Here is a 301-nt window from a genome sequence, read left to right as displayed (position 1 = left end):
ATATATATATATATATATATATATATATATATATATATATATATATATATATATACATATATATATTTATGTGTGTGTGTGTGTGTGCAGTGTCTGTGTCTGAGGTGTCGTTTGACAGCCACGTGGAGGACATTCAGTGGTGCGGGGAGAACCACAAGACGGTGCTGCTGAAGACGAGAAGCGGCAGACTGTACAGGTCCAAGGATGGGGGCAAAACCTGGATGGAGATCAGCGACTTGCTGCAGGCCGACGACGCAGCAGCCGCCGCCGCAGCAGCAGCAGCAGGAGGAGAAGCAGGAGC

General features: G+C 46.8%; 1 protein-coding gene across 1 annotated transcript in view; it reads left to right on the top strand.

Annotated features, from left to right (window-relative positions):
- Positions 1–301, top strand: part of EMH_0073790 (BNR/Asp-box repeat-containing protein, related) — a gene marked incomplete at both ends in the record, with an annotated part of 1,753 nt that overhangs the window by 1,343 nt on the left and 109 nt on the right. Inside the window, one exon of the mRNA XM_013502578.1 lies at positions 91–301. Within this exon, the coding sequence (XP_013358032.1) occupies positions 91–301 (211 nt within the window). The remainder of the gene's footprint in view (positions 1–90) is intronic.

Source organism: Eimeria mitis, genomic scaffold (genome assembly GCF_000499745.2).
Source record: "Eimeria mitis Houghton genomic scaffold, Emh_scaff96, whole genome shotgun sequence".
Classification (NCBI taxonomy): Eukaryota; Apicomplexa; class Conoidasida; order Eucoccidiorida; family Eimeriidae; genus Eimeria; species Eimeria mitis.
This window is presented reverse-complemented; position numbering and strand designations above follow the sequence as displayed.